A 17,915-nucleotide genomic window follows, 5' to 3' on the forward strand; every position below is an offset into this window, starting at 1 on the left:
ACTGTGAACACTTAGTCAGGTGTTGGTGTGCACGTAAGGATACATTACTCGTTTTGGCTCACAACTCATTCCGCTTGACAATGTTCTAACCGAAATTCGTTATGACTTGACCCCTTTCAACCCAAACCCGTCCCGACCCAAACCAAATTAACCTTTATGTATCGACTCATTCCAACCTTAACCTTTAGACCCATAACCCGAACGGCCGAAACCCCCCCCCCCCCTCGATTTCTTGCCGGTCTTTAATGGTAATCACGTAACGCGTTAAGTTTTTAAAGTGAAAAAAGTATAACAATACCATACTCAAATTAAAGAGAATAAAATTCGCGTTTTTATGGTATATATATTTTTAAAAAATGTTGGTGTGTGAAAAAGTTATTAACGTTTAAACGTCGTCGGGGTAGTTGGTTTAAAATAAGTGATATATATGTAACTATTATATAAATTAACAAAATGTGATTAAAGTTAAAGGGTCATACTTGTAATTATTTTAGAATACATTAAAAATAAACTTACTTTTGCTAATAGATAAAATCAATCAACTTCAGGCATTAACTTGCCACATTCATATATCTGACCACGGTCCACATATGCGTTTGTATATGATTACATGATTTATATATTTCTTAATGCATTTAAGTTTACAAATTTATTTTTATCATGTGAGAGAAAAGTTACAACTTAAAAAACTATTTGTAGTATACAAATAATAATTTTACATTGTATGAATCAATCCGTATATTTCATTTTATATACGAACATTATAGTTACGAATGCAACGTGTAATTAAATTTTGTCAAAGGATCTAATAGTGAAAATTTTAGTTTTTTTTTCTTTTTATGTTTAATAGTTCTGGATTACTATATGCATTCATTTTAGAATGAATATTATTTTGAGAACAGTGCGAACTACATAATCACGTGTAGATAGTGTTTCAATAAAAGTTGTAAAATTATTTTTCTATATTTCATCTCATCCTCTTCTAATTTTTTATATTGAAAAGAGCATAGGTTAAACTGTTATCGCAGTTTTTTAACATTTTATTGATTCCGAAAAGAACAATAATTAGAATTTAATCAATTTATACAATATCATACATTTTCCAGTTAGGATAACTTTTTTAATATTTAACTTAATATTAAATGTTGTGTAGTTGGAAACTTGGAATTCTTGCCCTTTGCTAAGCTGCTTTTCCGTGAGTAAGCCAAGGTTCGGCCATATACTTTTGAAAAGTTCAATTAATTAATAATTAATAAACCATATATTACACATAAGATATTGCCAATAACAAATTGAATAATAATATTTAACTTGTTAAACAATTGTCGGTGACCATTTATTATGCATGCATATTTAAATATGCAACTTTTTGAATAAACATATTCGATTTTATATGAAAAAAAAATAATAATAATAGTTTGACCTTAAAGATTTGACCATCACTTTTAACATCTTCGCTGTATCCAAATCGTAAAACAATATATTGGATATTGTTACACTACACCCTCATATTTTTTGCTTTAATAAGAAGCAAAGTTAAATAAATAAATAAATAAATCAAATACAAAAATATTACTTGTATTGAACAACGGGACCCACACCGGACCCATGTTTACAAGTTGGGCTATTGAGTATGTCCTGTATGAACAGTGCTCATAAATCATTAAGTTTATATATAAAAACACAATTTTTGTTTTTCTTTGAGCCAATTCGATAGCAAGACTTTTCAATTGTTTTGATCCTCTGTCTCAGTCTTCCTAGCATTCCGTTTAACTTCACACGACATGCAACAACCGAACATGGCCTCATGTAATCGTCACATTTAAATTAAAAAATAAACGAGCCAAATTGAGCCAACTTATATAACTAATTTAACTATGAGCTCGAACCGGAGTCTAAGTTGGCTCGACCCAACTCCTCGATGAACTATGTCATATCACCTCTAGAGACAACTCATTAAAACATATTTAACCTAAAACCAAACTAATTAGATGAAAATCATATGGTTTTAGGTGATTATTTGTTACCCGAATTAGTTGATTATGGAACAAATTACATATTCATGTTAAGCATATTACTTTTAATTGCAACCTGACAAAACCATAAGCCAGACTAACCAACGCAAACCATGGAACACGAACTTGAACTATGGGAAAAGTTATAAAAAAATGTCACGGGTATGGGATTAGTTAACCGGCCATTATCGAAATCACAATACCTGTTTGCCCGAACTATATACCTGAATCATAAACATGAAAATTTTTAGTTTTTTTTGTTAACCATTGTTGAATAATATTTAATTTTAGTAACTTCATGTCAGTTTTTTTTCTTTTTTGAGATATATATTTAATGATATTATATTTATATTTTATATGTTATGAAGTAAATACATAAAAATATATAAAACTTATAATGATATTTTTAGTTTATGATAACGTTTATTTGTATATAAAGCATCATAGTTTAATCATGATAGGTGATATATAAATAAAAAAGTATATGATAATTATAATAGTAAAAAAAATGTATTTGAAAATCTTCACGTGAATTTTTATAACAAACTAACATATTTTAAGCTGCGAAACTCGCAGGTATGCCCGATACCTGACAAGTATGGGGGTGACGAGACTTGATTTTATAACAAGATACTCACTCCGTCCCATTTTAAATGTCAATTTTTCTATTTTTTGTTGTCCCAATTTAAATGTCAATTCTATACATATAATTTCAATTTTCAATTGTGCCCTTACTATTACATAGAGCCAAAGTAGTGGATTTTTTAGCCAAGAAAGAAAATTGGTTTTTAGCCATAATAACTTAAAGAGCATTATTGTCATTTTACAACTCATAAAATAAAATGATCAAACATTTCTTAATATGTGTGTTTTGGGTCCCATAACATTTAAAATGGGACGGAAGGAGTATTAAACTTGGATCAGCAAACCCAGACCAATGCCAACCCTAATAATATTGACCGTTTTTGTTATCATTTCCTTAAATACTCAAAATCCGATAAACCCAATCCAAACTTGAACAGTTGAACCCGAAAACCCGTGAGAGATTTCGGACGTGTTTTGACACTTGGTTTTAAGCTGCAAAACCCGAACAAAAACATAACCGTCAAACTCGAATCTCAAAATCTTAACCTGAAGAACACCCGCTCCCCAAATTAAAAAGCAAAGGGGAAGGAACTTGTTAATAAATATCAATATATTATTTACCAGTCAAGTCAGGTCGGGTGGATAGTATCTAAAAAAAGAAGGTGTGTGGGTCACGCGCCAGAGAGACGAGAAGAGAAACGCGAGTGAGTGAAGCTACAAACAAACCCTAATTAAATTTGGGGCCAAAAAGTTCGTCAATCCACTCGCTCAACACTCACGCGTGCACCAGATCTATTCAACCATCGTTACTTACATACATACATCCATCCATCAGGTATACTCACATACATATATACATAATATAAACTTCATCATCTACGCACGATATAATGTTACGGACTATCGATTTTATACTTTCTCATGTTGATTATGCTTCTGTATACGACCGTGTTTCCATTTTGTACTGGTTTTATGAGGATTCCTTCGAGATTTGGATGAAATTGGTGATGCAGGTTGATGATTAACTGTTTTTGTAGTTCGTGTTGCTTGATTGTTGCATATAGTTAGTGAATTGGTTGAATCATTATCTCCGTGCGTTCTTTGTAGTACGTTCAGGAATTAGGTTTTTAGGTCACTACTTACTCGAAACACCTAAATATCTAATCATGATTATATGTATGAATATGGAAGGAAATTGAAGTGACACAGTGAATGCTCAATAGGAACCGTAGGTTTTGTCAGTGTACAATATGATGTTACCGAGCGGTGATTTTGTGGTTTTTGATGTTGATTGTGCTTTCGTATGTGATCGTGTTTTGAGTTTGAACTGGTTTTATGAGGATTTATTCGAGATTTGGATGAGTTTCGTGATGCGGGTTAATGATTAACTGTTTTTTGTAGTTTGTGTTGCTTGATTGTTGCATATAGTTAGTGAACTGTAAGTGTGTTGGTTGAATTAGGTATTATTGCCGCGCGTTCTTCGTAGTTTCAGAAATCCTCTTCTGGAGTTAGGTTTTTAGGTTACTCGAATATGACGGTGAGTGTAATTTAGATGGCTGATTATATGTATGAATACTGAAGTAAATTTATGTAACACACTAACACATTAAATGTTTATTAGGAATTTTGGTTTATACTGATATGCTACCTGATTCTGAATGTTGTTTATCTCTTTTGAATGCTGGCGGTTAATTGATTGTTTCTGGAACAATCAGCCATATACATTACTCGATCATGCATTTCATAATTATAGAAATAAATATCTTGCCCTTTAAGATGTCATTTTGTAAGAAAAGAAGGTTGCCTAGGTCGTATATCTAATGCAATGATTCACTCTACCTGGTAAAATGAAGTTTGTTGTTAGAACTTAGAAGGTTGTCTTACAATTATGATATTAGTAAATGTATTATTGGTTTATATTAGCAGCCGGCTTCTAGGACAAAGGCTCAATAGTATGCAGTGCTGTAGAACTCGATAGGAGCTAGTCGGTCGGTGGGGTACCAACTAGCGATTAGTCGAATTGAAATTATATGTGTGTGTGCGCACATTTATATATGTCAAAATTTGAAGTAGACAGGTTTTTACACCTCAACCCATTCAGGACAGAAATCACCGGAGTTGGCCGGAATTGGGGGCGATTGACATCATAGCATGATAGTATTGTGATGCAAGTTCTAAATTGTTTTTCATTTGTTATATTCAACTGTTTCTTGTAGGTAACAACCAGAAGAATCAACTGAAAAACCTAAATTCTTGCTATGGATATTGATCTTAGGCTCCCATCTGGAGACCATGAAAAGGAAGAAAAAGAAGATGCAAAAGAATTGAGCAATTTGATTGATAATGAAAACAAAATTCACAATGAAGATATTATTATAAATTCTCCATCAGCCGATATGGTAGATTTTAAAGAAGATATAAACCTCGAGCCATTATCCGGTATGGAATTCGAATCACACGGTGAAGCATATTCTTTTTATCAAGGATATGCAAGATCTATGGGCTTCAGTACCGCAATACAAAACAGTCGTCGTTCAAAAACATCACGCGAATTCATTGACGCAAAATTCGCATGTTCCAGATACGGTACCAAACGCGAACATGACAAATCGTTTAACCGACCTCGCAGCCGACAAGGAACCAATCCCGATCCAGAAAATGCATCATCCGGTAGACGAACGTGCTCAAAAACAGATTGTAAAGCAAGCATGCATGTAAAAAGACGGTCAGATGGAAAATGGATTATTCATAAATTTGAGAAGGATCATAATCATGAACTGTTACCCACACAAGCGGTTAGTGAACAAACAAGAAAGATGTATGCTGCAATGGCAAGACAATTTGCTGAGTATAAAAACGTTGTCGGGTTGAAAAACGACTCGAATAATCTGTTTAATAAGCCGCGTAACATGGCGTTAGAACCGGGAGAGGTTAATATTTTATGCAAGTTTTTCTCACAGATGCAGAGTGTGAATTCAAATTTCTTTTACGCGATAGATGTTGGTGAAGATCTACGATTGAAAAACATGATATGGGTGGATGCAAAAGCCAGATATGATTATGTAAACTTTTGTGATGTCGTATCGTTCGATACAACTTATATTAAAAACAAATATAGAATACCACTTGCTCTGTTTGTTGGTGTTAATCAGCATTACCAGTTTATGTTGCTTGGGTGCGCTTTGCTGTCTGACGAGAGTTTTTCCACTTATTCTTGGGCTATGCTGACATGGCTAACTGCAATGAACGGGCGGGCCCCAAAAGTTGTGATTACTGATAAAGATGAGAGTTTGGAATCTGCTGTTTCGCAGGTGTTCCCGACTTCAAAACATTGTTTTTGTTTATGGAATATATTCGGTAGGATACCTGAATCATTAAAGCAGGATAATATCATGGAAAAGTTTGAAAAGTGTGTTTATCGATCGTGGACTGACGAGCAGTTTGATAAAAGGTGGATTAAAATGGTGGATAGGCTTGGGGTCAAAGATGGTGATTGGATGAATTCGTTATATGAGACACGTAAGCAGTGGGTCCCGGTTTACATGCGCGATGTTTGTTTGGCGGGAATGTCGACTTTGCAACGGTCTGAGAGTGTAAATTGTTATTTTGACAAGTACGTACATAAGAAAACGAGTGTGCAAGAGTTCGTTAAACAATACGAAAGTATTATTCAAGATCGGTACGAAGAGGAAGCGAAAGCGGATTCGGATACATGGAACAAACCGCCTGTGTTAAAATCACCGTCACCATTTGAAAAACACGTGTCGAGTTTATATACACCCGCAGTTTTAAAGAAGTTTCAAAGTGAGGTTTTGGGTGCGTCTGCGTGTATGCCTAAAAAAGATGCGCACGTGGATACGGTCATTACTTATCGGGTTCCGGAATATGAAAAGAATATTGAAAACATTGTTTATCATAACGAATTGACTTCTGAAGTATCGTGCACGTGTCGACTGTTTGAATTAAAGGGTTATCTTTGTAGACACGTATTAATTGTTCTTCAATTCTACTGTGGTCTTTCTGTAATACCGTCTCAATATATACTCAAACGATGGACGAAAGATGCTAAAAACCGAGGGCTAATTGCAGACGAGTGTGAGTTGGTGCAAAATCGAGTTCAAAGATACAATGATTTATGTCAAAAAGCGGTTAAATTGGGTGAAGAAGGATCATTGTCTCAAGAAAGCTATAATATAGCAATTCGTGCACTTGAAGAAATTTTTGCGAGTTGTGTGTGTGTAAATAACTCAAATAAGAATATTATGGAACCTGGTACATCAAATGTTTCGGGTGTTTTAAGAATCGAAGAGGATAATCAAAGCAGAAACATGCGTGCAAATAAAAAGAAGAATCCCATGAAGAAAAAGAAGGTTATTTGGTTATCATTTTTTTATATTGTTGTCACTGATCTTATGCTAATTTTACAAATATTGTTTTTATCATTTTTATTATAGATGAGCTCAGAGCAAGATATTATGACAGTTGGAGCCCAAGACAGCTTGCAGCAGCTGGTTTGCTTCTACCTAAATCTTACATGTTTATATCTATCATCATAAATTGTTGTAACTTGACGGATCTAATTGGTAAATATAAAATATAGGGTAAAAGGAAACGAGTCAAACATAGTCATTAGTCAAAACTTTGTTGTTAATGCACTAGTTTTATATAAAAACTTAGATTATGATTGTAGTTAAGAAACTTGACAGAAAGAGGTCAAACAACCCTACTACTGTACAACATTGTTCATATCTCTTAAAAGTTAGGGGCTGTTTGGCTATCTAGTGTTGTATCATTAAGAAGCCTGACAGCATGTCTATGAATTTTAACCATTAAGAGGCTCCATGAACCATTAAGAGGTCTCATTTTAGTCTACCTCTGACCAATTCAAATGTAGCCTCTTAATAAGAGGCTACTTAATCTGATAAAGTATTAAATATTCGTGTATATTGTTGAGATAATAATAGTACACAAATCGACTTTACACAGGCCAAGTTGAGCTCACGATCAGTGACTCTGGATGGTTATTTTGGCGCGCAACAAAGTATGCAAGGAATGGTAGGAATTTTATATATCATCAAACCATATTTTAAAAAGAAGTTTATAATACCTTTTGATCATAAAGTATAAATTATATGTGTTTATGTGGTTTATTCAGGTTCAACTTAACTTGATGGCACCTTCAAGAGAGAATTTTTATGGAAATTCACAAACTATGCAGGGACTGGTAATTATCATAATTATCGGCTCTGATGTTCTATTTATTGTTACTTTTTGCTTACGGTTTTAAACTTTTCTTTTTAATTTCTTTAGGGACAGCTGAATTCCATAGCACCAAATCACGAGAGCTACTATGGGGCTCCACCAACCCTTCAAAGCCTGGTATATTATTCATGAGTATGCGATTATTTTGGGACAGTTTTTGATCTTGTGATATAATAGCAGTCCAGAATTCTTGCTTGCAGGGACAAATGGACTTCTTTCGGACACCAGGTTTCACCTATGGTCTTGGGGTTGGTGTTTTGCAAACTTTTTATTTTATTTTATCAGTTTAGAGGTGGCAAATGGGCCAGATAGGCGGGTTAACGGGTAGAAATGGGTTTGGATCAAAACACATAATTTTAGGTCTGGTCGGGTTTGTTTGGCCCCAAACACCTCATAACTAATTTTGCTATGAACAGTTACATTGTTAAATATGCCATTAATTGAATGATAATAGGATTGGATTTTATGCATTAAAATTACAATTATTAATGGGTTTGGATTAAAACTCTTAATTTTGGGTCGGGCCAGGTTGACCCAAAGCATATAGTATTATTTGAATGATAATAGACTTAGATTTCATGCATTAAAAATACAATTTTTAATGGGTTTGGTGCAAAACACCTATAATTGGGTTGGGTCGGGTTGACCCAAAAACCCATCAAAATTTTGCAATAATATAAACAATTAGCCTGCTGTTATATAAAGTTGACATGTTAGAACAAAAATAACTTAACAAATTCTTTTCTCATAGGAGGAACCGAATGTGCGGACCCCACAATTGCATGATGACGGGTCAAGACACAAATGAGCTTATCATCCATTCCAACTGCTTTACCTAAATCATCGACCAATAAACGTGTTCATTCGCCAAGAAGGCTTTTCATTTCCAACGGCAGTACATTGTTCTTGAAGAAATTTACCATTTTATCCCCGCGAACCAAACCAATCAACAGAAGAAACTTGAAAGGTAGAGAGATACCCGTGTTTGAGGCGTTATTTTGCAAAATTTGATGTATCGTGTATTTACAGATTACTTTTTGCACTAAGGTACGGTGCTAATGTGAGGTTCCAGAAGTTGGAATGAGGAGATATATGTAAACAGGTATTTTGTTGTATAAAGGTTGTGTATTGAGATGTATTAAGCCAAATGTATATGTTGGTTGAAACTCTTTTGACTCGTTTAAGATTCTTGATTAGTTAAATGTGTTTTTAGGTTTGACGGTGTTGGCAACTTGCCAGTATTAGCTTAACTAGGAAGAGCTTGTCGTTTCGTGTCGTTAAATAAGTTAAAATATATGTTTGTCATTTCGTATATAAGAAATCTCAAGGGCTTTTTTCATGTGAAGAGTACGAAGTTATCATAATGCGATAGGTGTAATTACGAAACATACGTATATAATCACACTATTACATGACTTGATAGTACCAAGTAAATAACTACACGAGCCATTTTAACTTCAGCAACGCCCTTTTTTATTTTAAAATAATAAGGTTCGATAATTGAATTGCCATATTCAAAAGAAGGTTGCGACACAGATGGTTGCCCGCTTATCTGTTACTTTATTGTAATTTTTTTTTGAGTTTAGTAATTTCAAATCAAATATTAACCAACAAAACTCATTTTAATATAAACACGGGATTAACTAAAAAAAATTGAAGACAACAAAAATTTCGATTTTATGGTATAATTTGTTTCTCAAATAACGAAGTCCATAAAAGATAACCAAGTTTCGAATTTAACTCGATTTAATAAAATAAAATCACCAATAAAGGCTTCAAGTTTTTACCCCTTCAGTCATTTTTAACCTTTTGTTAGCTATGATGGTATCACCTCAACTTTAATCATGAAAAAAAGCTTGATCTTGAGTCATAAAACCACTTAACACCGAATAATTATTACTTATATGACTGGGGTTCTATATACAAAACACAAAGAAACAGCAGTATAAAGTTAAAATTCATACAAACTTGCAGAACCTGTACAAACAAACTACCCAATCGACCCGAACCAATCGAAAAACAAGTTCCGGTTCGCACACAATATTTATGACCTAATGTTTTTATAAACCATCCATTAACAAACAAACATCAGCCACCACAGGCCTTATAAAACCACCTTCAACTGGCAGATGAGAATGTCCAACAAACCTTTATTCACTCACACGCTAACTGATTCCGGAGCAACCTGACCACCATCACCTTTATGACCACTGCTAAACCCACCGACGTGCATTGACCGCTGACTAAAGTCAACCAACATCTTCCTTTGACTATCATTTGTATGAGGCAAACTAGCCCTAAGAAGCTCAACCGGCATCTCTCTACTAATCGCCATTGCAGCTTCCGACAACACTATCTCACTGCTCGGTGCCACCTGTGCATACATCGCTTGCACTAAACTGTCATATTTACTTAAACAGTATTTCGTCAAAAGCCCAAAAAACGCATCGAATGAAGCCTGCCAAAGTGCCGGGTTTGTGTTTTGCAAACCCAGGCCCGCACTTGTTAACAGCTGAGTAGCTCTTTCTAGAACCGATTTTAGAACAATCGATGCTCCGTCGCCAGCTGAACTGCCAAGTGGGCGAAGTGGTGGTTGCTCTCGTGAACAAACAACAGCGGCTAAACAAGCACTTAATGAGTTAAGATCCATGGCGGTTACACATGTTTTCACTATCTTTGCTAATGATGTGACGGTTTCGGATGCTTCGGGTTCTGACGGAAGTCCACCGAATAAAAACCTCAAATGACTGAAAACGGTCATGCATACAATTCGTGCCAGGTCACCATTCGGTGACAGAAGTTGAAGATATTTGGAAATAAGTTTCCGTCCTTTGGGAAGCGATACGACCCGTAAGAACACAATATCATCTTTTGGGCCCAGCCCGGAAGACGTGTTTGTTACACCAAGCGGGTCCACAAGTTGAAGAGCCGCCGCTAAACCTTCTAGAAGAATCTTCCGCCTCTGTCTTGCCTGAGCACCGCCATCTTGTGGCTGAGTTGACTTCAAAAACCGATCAATGTCTTCCACATCAGCAAGCACAGAAAACCCATCTTCAATCATGATTCTAGCTGCAAGCAACGGTTCTTGTTCCAACGATTTTGGGTCCGACCCTGATCCGTTATCACCCAAACCAGATAACGAGCCCACTTCAAGAAGTGGTTGTGGCCGACGAATTAACGAGAATGAAACCCTTCCGTGTGAATCGACACTTATCTGAGCTTGTGAATCTGACCCGTTACGTGCCCGTTGTGAATCTTTGATTTGGGCCGGGTGGAAACGGGCTCTGGAAGAATTCCTGGCAAGACAAGCCTGATGATAGTAATCGTTAATATATGGATCGTTACTATGCGTTGAAGCATGTTGCATGTTTAAAATGTTTTCAATTTCTTCAGATGTCATATATTTTGATCTGAATTGCACCCGGCATATATTATTATTATCATTCTTCTGACTGCTACTATCTGAACCCTGTCGAGAAACCCGTGACCCACGTTTACTCTTTTGTTTTGTTCTCTGTTCGCGTGTACCAGGCGACACGTATTTGTTTAAATGCAACGAGTGAGACGGGATAGTGTCGTATAAGTAAGGTGGTTGGAGCGCAAACGGGCTGATCCGTAAAGAATGCGGCGAGATAAAATGCTGTGGTGATAATAACCCGTTTTGGAGCAACGTGTGGTTAGGGTTAGCCCAATGGTTTTGAGCTTGAGTGAACTGGGCTAGGTCTGGATGGAGCAATTGGGTACGGTTTCCACTGTAACGAGACAAATGATGGGACCCACCTAGAGGTGAAAGATTTGGGTCTGAAAAGGGTGTGTGGGGACCACTGATGCCAGATGGGCGGGTTAGATGTGAATGTTGATTGTTACCGGGAGAAAATGAAGGTAATGATGAGCTCGGTGCAAGTACGGGTTCAGTGAAAAATTGGTGTTTTTCATGAGGGTATGATGATGCACGGTATAAGGGTTTCGAATCTAGAAGATGTGATTGTGATTGTGAAGACCATCTTCTGCTGATCTGGCTGCTTTCTGTGTCGGATATGTGTTGATCTAACCACTCAGGTAAGTCTCTATCTTGTACCCAGTCAGATGCAGATGAACCTGAAAATACATAAATATGAACCTTAATAGTAACAAGTATTTCTTAAAATCTATAATGAGATGTTGAGAAAATAGTGGTCAGATGTGTACTCACTTCCTCTTGAAATATCTCCTGACACGCGATCACCAATAACTCCAGGATGTCTAGGTCCGCTAACTGATCTGTTTAACTGTAAAATAAAACATTATTATATCATTCAATCAGTTAAACATACAAACCTTCACGCAGTAAGACTGTTGCATTGAACTTGTAGTGTAAATAATAATAAAAAAACTAATAGCTACTGCACTAACCTTTGAAAATATAGTTGACAGATCATCTAAATCAGATAGAGATCCTACACCCGGATCCTGTGAAAAAAAAAACGTATTAGAAAAATAATTTATATTAGCACTAACAGTTTAAGAACTGCATTAAAGAACCATCAAGTGCACATTTTCTTTTTTTTTTTTGGTTACCTGCTTACCCATGAAAGTAATTGTTTTTTTATATTTGTATACAATAATTAGAATTTGCTTTTGACTACTATCTATTTGACCCCAACTTTTTATTATTCATATCCTCCCAGCAGAATGCAGCGTGTTCAAAGTTTATCATTTGTGAACAATCAATATTGCAGTTATATTGACATAAAAAGTGCTAGTAATATTATCCACATAATGCCACAGCACAAACACACACATACCAACATGTTAAAAACTAGTGTTATGACATAAATCCATAATGCCTTGTATTGGTCAGCTTTGATTGTATTAGCAAACTAGAGTGCAATTAAGTTATATCACTAACTTCAAATATGCATTCTGCTGATCTATAGATTAAAGTCTAAATAAACTCAAATTCAAATTCAAGTTGTATTCACATCCAAATCAAGCCATTCTAACTTAATTCAGGTATGGCACCTCTTTTGAGAATAAAAACCAAGTTTGTAACTTAATTCAAATAAGCTCATTTACAAATTACTACAGTACTTGTAAATAATTTTATTGTGATAAACGATAATGAACAAGTATCATTAAGTTTCTAGGAAAACTTTACCTCTTCACGGTCAAACAAATGGTATTCATCGTCAGCAATTCCAGTTGCAGGATTATCGCCACCATCTTCTTCTAAACACCCAAAGTCAGCCATGTCAATAGCCGGTTGACCAAAGAAAGCATATTGCGAAGCGTCAAACAGTCTATCATCTGCCAAACAATTTATAAAAACTATAAGAAAGCAAATTCATAAAACAACATAACAGATTAAAGCAAACCTTAGATAACAATATCACACTATCAATTTACAACTAATTCAATCATCATTCGAACAAAATCATATCCAAATTAAACCCTAGATAACAACATCACACTATCAATTCACAACTAATTCAATCCATTAACACAAATTCATCATACAAACAGAAAATCAAACCCTAGATAGCAATATTACACCGCTACGTTCAATAAGAAGCTGAAATAGCTATTAATCTACAATTAGTTCGATTAATCAACACAAATTCATCATTCAACCACAATCATATCCAATTCAAACCCTAGATAGCAATATCAGAATATCAATTCACAACTAATTCAATCAATTAACACATATTCATCATTCAAACCCTAACAACTACCGATCAAATTACAACAACAATAAAATCAGCTGAGCTGAGAACAAACCTTGATTGATGCTACTCAACTCCTGACTAACAGATCTATCCATGATCAAACTGTGAAAAACTAGGGTTTCGAGAGGTAAAACGGTGTCGTTTTTTTTTAAAAAAAAATTGATTGATCGGAGATCGTACGGACGGAAGGGTAGAAGCTGAGTTAGCGTGTGAAGATGAAGATGAAGATGAAGATGAAGATGAAGATGAAGGTGAAATTGGATGATTTGGAGTGATGCATTTGGTTTGGTTGGTACAGTGATAATATTACGGTCGGTACGCAATCATTTCATTTTGTAACAAAAGAAAAGATATGAATAATATGATAGTGTCAAAATATTATTATTATTATTATTATTATAAAAGATATGAATATATCAGCACCGGCCAACCAACAGGGGTGTGTAGAGGTGAACAGAACAGTTTAAAACACAAAACTGGTTTGGACTGAAACCGGTTAAAATCGGTTTGGTTTGTGTTGAAACCGGTTTATTGACCAGGTTATGATCGGTTTTGGTGGAAAAAATTACAAATCGGTTCCGAACCTACGGTTTTAATCGGTTCTAAACCGATTTCTACATAATCGGTTTCAAACCAGTTTGGTTACAGTTCGATTTTGAGTCGGTTCGGTTAACAGGTTTATTTGTCCACCTCTTGGTGTGTTCATGGCTCGGTTCAAAATCATAAAACCATTGAAACCAATCATTGGTTCAGCTTCGCGGTTGTTTTTTTTCTTGGTTTGGTGTACAATTTTTATCAAAACCAGCGGGGTAAAACCGTATGGGATCGTAGGATTTAATTATATTTATTTTTGTTTTATTATATTAGATATATATAATTATTTTGAAACTTTGCAAGTTATGTTTAGATTATTTGAATGATTTTTGTAGTAGGCTACCGTAAATCCGTAATGTAGTGGTTTTGTAATTGAAAAGCCGAATTGGTTCAGAATTTCGAGCGTAGAAATTGTCATATAGGGACCCAAAGTCGTCAAAATTGAACCTTGAACACCTCTACCGGCAAACATATTAGGGCTCGTAAAATATATATACAAGCCCAATAACTTACCAATACAAAATAATATTTAACGTGACTAGGTTGAATTGTTATTTATTATGTTTATTGTTACACCTTATTTGTAAAGGAGTTATAGGAGAGTATATATTGTTACCTGATAAAAGCTTAACGGATTACATGTGTTTATTTGATATTCCGTTATATATGATTTATTTATTTAAAGCTGTATAAAAATTGTGATTTTCTAGGGGATATTCATGGACAATATAGTGACTTACTGAGGCTATTCGAATATGGAGGCTATCCTCAGGATTAAAGTTTTATGGCATTCAGTTAGTCTAACCAATTATATTGAAGAATTAGTTTCAAGTTGAAATTAACAAAGATTTGATATGTATGCTCTTCAAAGTTTGATTACAGTAAACTCAAAAAGAGTTATTCATGAATTGAATCTAACTGACAATATGACTTTAACTTATTTGCAATGTGATTGTTAAATGCATGGTCAGCAAAGGTTAAAGGTAGATATAAATTGGTGTAGATATAGAATCTTGCACACAACATGCTGTCATTGATAAATTTGCACGCCGCGGGTTAAAGGTCACTTGCTGTTGCACGTCAGGTGATCTATTTATTTTTTTTTTCAATTTGTTTTTAGGCTTTGATTGTTGGATGTTGACTGAATTACTTAGATTATAATTTATAGCATATGGGGTTCTTATTAAAATATTGTAAACTATTGATCAAAACCAACATTATGAGTTAATAATTTAGTTCATATTCTACAATAGATATAAATTTTGGATCAAATGAGGACAATCATGTAAACAAATATAATTGGTATATGTTTAGGGATTTAAGTAGCAAAAGATAATAAAATCTACAATTGTATTGTGTAATGCACTAATGCTTTAATTATTGCACTGACTTTTTAAGAAGTCAAACGAGGGAAAAAAGGATTCTCAGGTGGTCTCATATTGCAGGTGTTGGCTACTTGGCTGAACTGTTTACATCCAGCCCATGGTACAAGTTAATCTTTATGCTATACTATGGCTCCACTATTGAAGGTAAGGTTTCTGCTTCAACTAATTATAGCAATTTGATATTTAATTATTTATGCACCAACGCCAGTAGCTTCTGATCTGACTGTATGAAATATACAGTCAGCTCTTCGCTTTATGATTTAGCATAGGTTCTTACATTCCCGTAAAAATCTTTTGGCTGTATCCTTTGAAAAACCTTCGATACACAGCCAATATGAGAGTATGAGAAAACTCAATTTTTAGATTCTACTTTTATGTTAATCACGGGTCAAAATGGTAATGACCATACGAGTCGTTTAAAAATATATGCTTCAGAGAAAAATTACATGGAAACCGTTTAGTATTCTAAAATGAAAACCAATTGAGATGCTGAAGAATTAATCAAAAATAAAGTCCTAAATTAACTGACAAATTACATCTGGTCCTAAATTAATTATTTTACATCAATGACGGCCGCTAAGGGCATAACGGTAAAAAAGCTTAATTGTCAATTTCACCATTTCGTAATGGTTTTTAACTAGAATTAAGAGTTCATGTCATTCATTTAGCTCCCACATACAAGTCCACTACATGTAGTCTAATAGCGTAGTACACAGCCATAACTTTCCATTTGCAGGTATTATATTCCATAAAAGACATTAGTGCTAATATAAAAGGTTACTTCTCACTTTATACATTTAATTCTCCAGGAGTCCAGGAACATAATCATCTACAAAGAGGGCCATTAGAAAGTGCTATTTTGGATGAACATAATCATCTACAAAAAGGGCCATTAGAACTTGCTATTTTGGATTTGTAGAAGACCACTTTTAGACAATGGTTGACATAACTCGATGATTAGAAGCTTTGGTATCACTTTTGGACATAATTTGATGTCAGCAACCTTAGCTAATTACAGCTACTAATTGTATATAACTAGCCCGCGCCGCGAAGCGCGGGTAAAAATCCTAGTTTATAGATAAACTGTTGTTTTCTAATCCATTTATTTTCCAGTAAATAACTTATTCGTTATCTCGAATGAAGGGGAAGTTAGATTAATCATTTACGTACATATAATGGATCTATAAAGCTTGTTAGTTAAAAAATCAAATGCATCATGGTTTGTTTGATGAACATTGGAGATTATATGTACAACTTATCGGTGTCTGATATGTACGGGGGGTTGATTGCATTCGTGATAATTGTTGTGGGTGAAATGATCATTGTTGAAAAGGAAAAGAGTGGTTTGAATATTGGAATGCTTTAATTATGCTTTAATGCATAAACAACGGTGGAGATTTGCCAATAATCAAAATGAACTACGGGCTACGCTATCTAGTATTAAGAAAAGAATGTTACATTCCATTGTTATAGCAACTTGGTGGGTGATTTGGCGTTTCAGCAAGACATAGCGTATGAGAAGACAAAGCAACTGCGTGGAAATATAATTGATTTTATCATTAACTACTCTTAGATGTGGATTGTGGTGTGTGAACAGTGTCCTAGGATAAACATTAGATGGTTTCTAAGTGTTTGTTTTTGGCCAATCCAACTTCTTGTTAGTTGATGGTCGTTTTCAATATTTATGTTAAGTTTATCTGTTGATAAAAGGTAAATTAGCTGATCTACTTTTTGCGTTTAATAATGATATGAAAAGTTACATGTGTAGTTAAATGTACAAGTCTGCTGTGTAAACAAAGATAAAACAAATACATGATCACTTAAATATAAATGATTATGTAAATTAAATGGCTCAAGGTGTGTTTTCTTAAAATTAGCATTCATATTCGTAATATTTTTGAACTTGTAACAAAACTTCTTCATCAATCATCAATCATCAATCATGCCCAGTAAAATCCCACCGACAGCAAAGCTATAAGTAGGGTCTGGGGAGGGTGGGATGTAGGCACACCGTACCTCTATCCAAAGGAATAAAGAGGTGGCTTCCAGAGAGACCCTCGGCTCTAAGTACATGTGTGTGAAGCAAAATAGAGGAAATCAAAGTTTAACAGTTATATAAAAACTACTACTAATTATAATAATATTAATAATAAGATCATAGTTTAACAGCTATATGAAAGCTAATAATAATAATAATAATAATAATAATAATAATATATGTAAGGGAAATACCATTATGGTATGTGACCTAAATAAGTTAAGTCTAAGCCCTAAGGTATTCAATTCTCTCTAAAAATCCTTAACTTTAATTCTACTTCTCCACGAATTCCTATCTTCAACCATGTCCTCGGAGAGGTTTAGGTCTA

The 17,915-nt window shown here is 34.5% G+C and overlaps 2 protein-coding genes and 1 long non-coding RNA gene across 4 annotated transcripts; 2 read left to right on the forward strand and 1 right to left on the reverse strand.

Annotated features, from left to right (window-relative positions):
* The first annotated feature begins 3,287 nt into the window (after positions 1-3,287).
* On the forward strand, positions 3,288-9,103 carry LOC143560646 (protein FAR-RED ELONGATED HYPOCOTYL 3-like). Of its 2 annotated transcripts, none has more exons than XM_077048907.1 (8): positions 3,288-3,435; positions 4,817-6,970; positions 7,055-7,111; positions 7,587-7,655; positions 7,756-7,824; positions 7,911-7,979; positions 8,048-8,110; positions 8,614-9,103. In XM_077048907.1, the coding sequence occupies exons 2-8, from the start codon at positions 4,859-4,861 to the stop codon at positions 8,668-8,670; spliced, it is 2,496 nt and encodes an 831-aa protein (XP_076905022.1). In that variant the 5' UTR covers positions 3,288-3,435; positions 4,817-4,858; the 3' UTR covers positions 8,671-9,103. The 2 variants fall into 2 exon arrangements, with proteins under 2 accessions (XP_076905022.1, XP_076905023.1); XM_077048908.1 differs by having other exon boundaries at positions 8,063-8,110; positions 8,614-9,102.
* A 650-nt stretch (positions 9,104-9,753) lies between these two features.
* On the reverse strand, positions 9,754-13,864 carry LOC143560647 (protein PAT1 homolog 1-like). The gene is made up of 6 exons (XM_077048909.1): positions 13,835-13,864; positions 13,623-13,789; positions 13,000-13,148; positions 12,255-12,311; positions 12,055-12,130; positions 9,754-11,960 (listed from the first exon to the last, which is right to left on the reverse strand). The coding sequence occupies exons 2-6, from the start codon at positions 13,663-13,665 to the stop codon at positions 10,021-10,023; spliced, it is 2,265 nt and encodes a 754-aa protein (XP_076905024.1). The 5' UTR covers positions 13,666-13,789; positions 13,835-13,864; the 3' UTR covers positions 9,754-10,020.
* A 1,290-nt stretch (positions 13,865-15,154) lies between these two features.
* LOC143560631 (uncharacterized) lies at positions 15,155-16,617 on the forward strand. Its single transcript, XR_013140154.1, has 3 exons — positions 15,155-15,248; positions 15,610-15,693; positions 16,359-16,617. It is a non-coding gene; the product is annotated as an uncharacterized LOC143560631 (long non-coding RNA).
* Positions 16,618-17,915: the final 1,298 nt, after the last annotated feature.

Source organism: Bidens hawaiensis, unplaced genomic scaffold, assembly GCF_021521415.1.
Source record: "Bidens hawaiensis isolate Kalapana, Puna unplaced genomic scaffold, B.hawaiensis_p1.1 tig00020418_1, whole genome shotgun sequence".
Classification (NCBI taxonomy): Eukaryota; Viridiplantae; Streptophyta; class Magnoliopsida; order Asterales; family Asteraceae; genus Bidens; species Bidens hawaiensis.

Excerpts from the sequence above, each read along its gene's own strand:
- LOC143560647 (XM_077048909.1), bottom strand. The coding sequence starts at position 13,665 with ATGGATAGATCTGTTAGTCAGGAGTTGAGTAGCATCAATCAAG. Across the intron at positions 13,149-13,622 it reads GTTGAGTAGCATCAATCAAG|ATGATAGACTGTTTGACGCT; the intron begins GTTTGTTCTCAG and ends ATTGTTTGGCAG. Across the intron at positions 12,131-12,254 it reads TGTCAACTATATTTTCAAAG|TTAAACAGATCAGTTAGCGG; the intron begins GTTAGTGCAGTA and ends TTTATTTTACAG.
- LOC143560646 (XM_077048907.1), top strand. The coding sequence starts at position 4,859 with ATGGATATTGATCTTAGGCTCCCATCTGGAGACCATGAAAAGGAAGAA. Across the intron at positions 7,825-7,910 it reads CACAAACTATGCAGGGACTG|GGACAGCTGAATTCCATAGC; the intron begins GTAATTATCATA and ends TAATTTCTTTAG. Across the intron at positions 7,980-8,047 it reads CACCAACCCTTCAAAGCCTG|AATTCTTGCTTGCAGGGACA; the intron begins GTATATTATTCA and ends ATAGCAGTCCAG.